General features: G+C 34.7%; 1 protein-coding gene across 1 annotated transcript; it reads left to right on the forward strand.

Moving 5' to 3' along the window:
• The first annotated feature begins 45 nt into the window (after positions 1-45).
• Positions 46-2,533, forward strand: LOC129572443 (23 kDa integral membrane protein-like). Its single transcript, XM_055452410.1, has 7 exons — positions 46-114; positions 840-924; positions 1,015-1,087; positions 1,148-1,263; positions 1,367-1,537; positions 1,611-1,823; positions 1,892-2,533. The coding sequence occupies exons 2-7, from the start codon at positions 865-867 to the stop codon at positions 1,973-1,975; spliced, it is 717 nt and encodes a 238-aa protein (XP_055308385.1). The 5' UTR covers positions 46-114; positions 840-864; the 3' UTR covers positions 1,976-2,533.
• The last annotated feature ends 884 nt before the right edge of the window (positions 2,534-3,417 follow it).

Here is a 3,417-nt window from a genome sequence, read left to right on the forward strand (position 1 = left end):
TGAACCAATCTCAAAATGACAGGTGACAGTACCATTTGAGATGTCAAAACATTTGCCTTTCTCTTTTGATCGCATATTTTAATACTCTTGTGAAATAAACAGTCGAGATCGGAGGTAAGTGTTCAACTATTTTGTTTGATTTCAATTTTAACGAGCAAATTCTATCTGGAAATTGATAATCAATTGGAGATGTTTGTAATCTGTGATTTTTTGTTGTTGAACGTACTTCGACCTAAGGGGATTTATCTCTCGCGAATGCTGCGAATGCATTCGCATTACAGAACAAAAATTCGAATGTTTGCGAATGCGACGAATGCGGCTATGACAGCGAACTTGTGACTACATAATTCATTCGTTCATTCGTGTGCATGCATTCGCAACGCTGCCGTATGATTTCTATGTAAACACACGCACTCGTATTCGTGAGAATGTTCGAGAACAGCGAAATACGACTGCTATACGAATGCGAGTGCGAATGTTTACATAGAAATCATATGGCAGCGTTGCGAATGCATGGCACTGAACGCGAATTTGTGAATGAAAATTCGAATGCCAAACCGACATAGAAGCCCTTAGACTTCGACTATGCATAATATTCTAGATTGTAAAAAGTAAAATTTACATACAAACGTATATCATAGTCACACCTGTGTTCTGAAAACATACCATTGCGTGTGACACCAGTAAGGTGTATTTTATCCATCCCACGTAGTTTATTTTCTTTCTACGAATTGGGAATTTAAGTGTTTATATGTACAAAGAGTTGATGTTGTGCGACCAATTGATTTCGACATTGATTTTTGTACGAAATAATTTAAATTAAAAAGTGATTTTTGCAGAAAGTCATTGAACAGACATTTAACAATGGATATTGGGTTGTCGTTTGCAAAATATGTTCTATTCCTTTTCAACTTGTTGTTTGCCGTAAGTTCCTTGTCACACTGTCCATATCAATTGATACAATTTTTCTTTCAATATCCAATAGAATAATTTTTTTTTTCTCCAATTTTATAGTTGCTTGGCATAGCACTGGTTATGATTGGAATTGGTGTTAGAATAAATCTCGTAGAATATCAGGATTTCATTGGTAAATTGTTAATTATTATAACGACAATTACGATCCTAAAATGTAGTTTCAAATCCACAGAAGACGTTTTGACATCCCACCCGATTTTTTTGATCGTTGTTGGCTGCGTTATGTTCTTCATCGCATATATGGGCTGTTGTGGTGCTATCAAAGAACAAACTGGCATGCTATGCTGTGTAAGTGTGATGAATCACTCTTGTTGTCCATTCTCTTTTGACAACCGTTTTTATTTTTGCTTAAATTGTTCACTCGGTTTGTTTTTCAATCAAATGTTTTCAGTACTCGTTCATGATGATAATACTCGTTGGATTGGAAGTCGGACTCATTTGTGCCGCTTATTCGAAAAGAGATCAATTGAAGGGCATTGTCGATGAACGACTTAATTACACACTCCATCATGCTGATAAAGATCAATCGTACTTTGCATCTTGGAATATGTTGCAAACTAAGGTGAGTTGATTAATGGATTAGCTCGCCGGACAAAAATTTAGAAACTGCAACTATTTTTTCTTTCATCCAACAGTTGAAATGCTGTGGAATTAACGGTCCAAATGATTGGAATCATGTTCTACCCAATGACAACCTGCCCGGATCATGCTGCCAAAGAGCCGCTGACGATAAAACATGCAGAATAACCGAAGCCATACAGACTGGATGTAAATCGGCCTTCATGGGATTTTTGAATAGCCACACTTTTACGCTAGTTTGTTATGCAATTGGAGCTGTTCTGATTCAGGTAATTTATTTAGAGTTTACTCTCAATAATTTCAAATTCGTTGTTAATGTTGTTGTTTTTTTCTACAGCTTCTGGCCATCATATTCCCTTGTTGCTTGTTTTCAGCAGTACGAAGAGATGAGCGACTACCTAGAAGATGGAACCGACATTAAATTCTATAGTTCTATGAGTAATACACTCTATGGCTGGAAGAGAGGATAAGAAACTAAACAAATTACATTCGAATTCAATCGTATCTTTTTGGATCTAGTCAAAATGACTGATTGAAAATTGTGTGTTAGAAAACTAAGTGCCAAATTTTAACAAAAAAAATTCCGAATCTTCCGTTTTGAATCTTGAATCCAGTGTCGATCCTTTAGCTTCACGATTACACACAACTCGAATTGTTTCATATTTACATGATCCACAACGGAATAATATATCTTCACCAGACGAATAAAATTAGTTTCAGATAATTCAAGAAGAACAATCGAACCCGACCAACCTCGATGCAGTAGTGGTCTCGAGGCAGCTGTTTTATATACTTTGACCCATGTAAAAATGAATTAAATAACATCTGATTATGTTTTATTTAAAAAAAAAAAACGGAAAAGTGAATGGTTAATTAATCAAAAGCAAATCAAAAACATTCTGTAGGTTCAATTTAATAATGTCATCCTTAAGGAACGAGTCATTTTTGGTACAGAATAAAATTTCAATTATGAAAAAAATATTAATGGTTTCTTTTTATCAACTTAAAATCTAACATAGTAAAAAACGACGAACATTTCGTGCTAAAAACGTAATTTAGAAATATATTGAATATGTCTACGATTCAAGAAATTGTCGAATATATTCAAAGGTGTCAATATCAACTGGTCTTCTGGTTATTTCAACGCATTTGTTCTTATCGATTGGATTGATTGCCTCGGTGATTATCCATTTATCGTTCAGTTTAGACACTAAATCACAAAATTGATCATGGCTATCAACAAAATGAATTTATATCAAATGAATATTTGAACAAAAATCTGTTGACAAATTTGAAATCATACAGGAATTGAACAACTTCCTCGCATGAAAATGTGTATGGGCCTAAGTTTATTCTTGTTAAAAAGGCGATTTCATTTCTAAAGTGGATCGATTCGCCGTTTGCGAAATTGATGGAAAAAAAATTACAACCCCCGATGGGAAAACCATTTGGTATGTTGTTCAGAAATTTTTTTTTCCAGAGATATAGCCGAATACAGAAAATTTAATAAATTTCCGTGTTTCTTTTACTGTAGGCCAAATATTCGACGAATCTTCTTCGACTGAAGACGTTTTCGGACAGTGGGTGAGCCCGAAGTTGGCTGATTTGAAAAGTGGTGTCAGCATTACCTAACTGACGTATGGATATTCTGGCACCGATTTATTCGGACGAATAAAACCGGTTTGAAAGCAACGTTATTGCGATCAATATCAAGGTTTAATGATAACTATGAAAGTAGTGAAATCTCTTGTCTCAATTTTGTCTCCCTTATTCAATTTACCTTGAAAATAATATTCGTCTAAGCCCTGCAAATCTGATAGCTTGATTAAGATGACAATGGTGACGATAGAAGTTCTTGATTCG

This window comes from Sitodiplosis mosellana, unplaced genomic scaffold (genome assembly GCF_009176505.1).
Source record: "Sitodiplosis mosellana isolate CC-2019 unplaced genomic scaffold, AAFC_SMos_1.0 Smas_scaffold_4960, whole genome shotgun sequence".
NCBI classification, from domain to species: Eukaryota; Metazoa; Arthropoda; class Insecta; order Diptera; family Cecidomyiidae; genus Sitodiplosis; species Sitodiplosis mosellana.

What these genes read in the sequence shown, in the direction of transcription:
- LOC129572443 (XM_055452410.1), top strand. Translation starts at nt 865, where the DNA reads ATGGATATTGGGTTGTCGTTTGCAAAATATGTTCTATTCCTTTTCAAC. An exon ending in TTTTCAACTTGTTGTTTGCC is followed by an intron (nt 925 to 1,014) that starts GTAAGTTCCTTG and finishes CCAATTTTATAG; the next exon opens with TTGCTTGGCATAGCACTGGT. An exon ending in AGAATATCAGGATTTCATTG is followed by an intron (nt 1,088 to 1,147) that starts GTAAATTGTTAA and finishes TCAAATCCACAG; the next exon opens with AAGACGTTTTGACATCCCAC.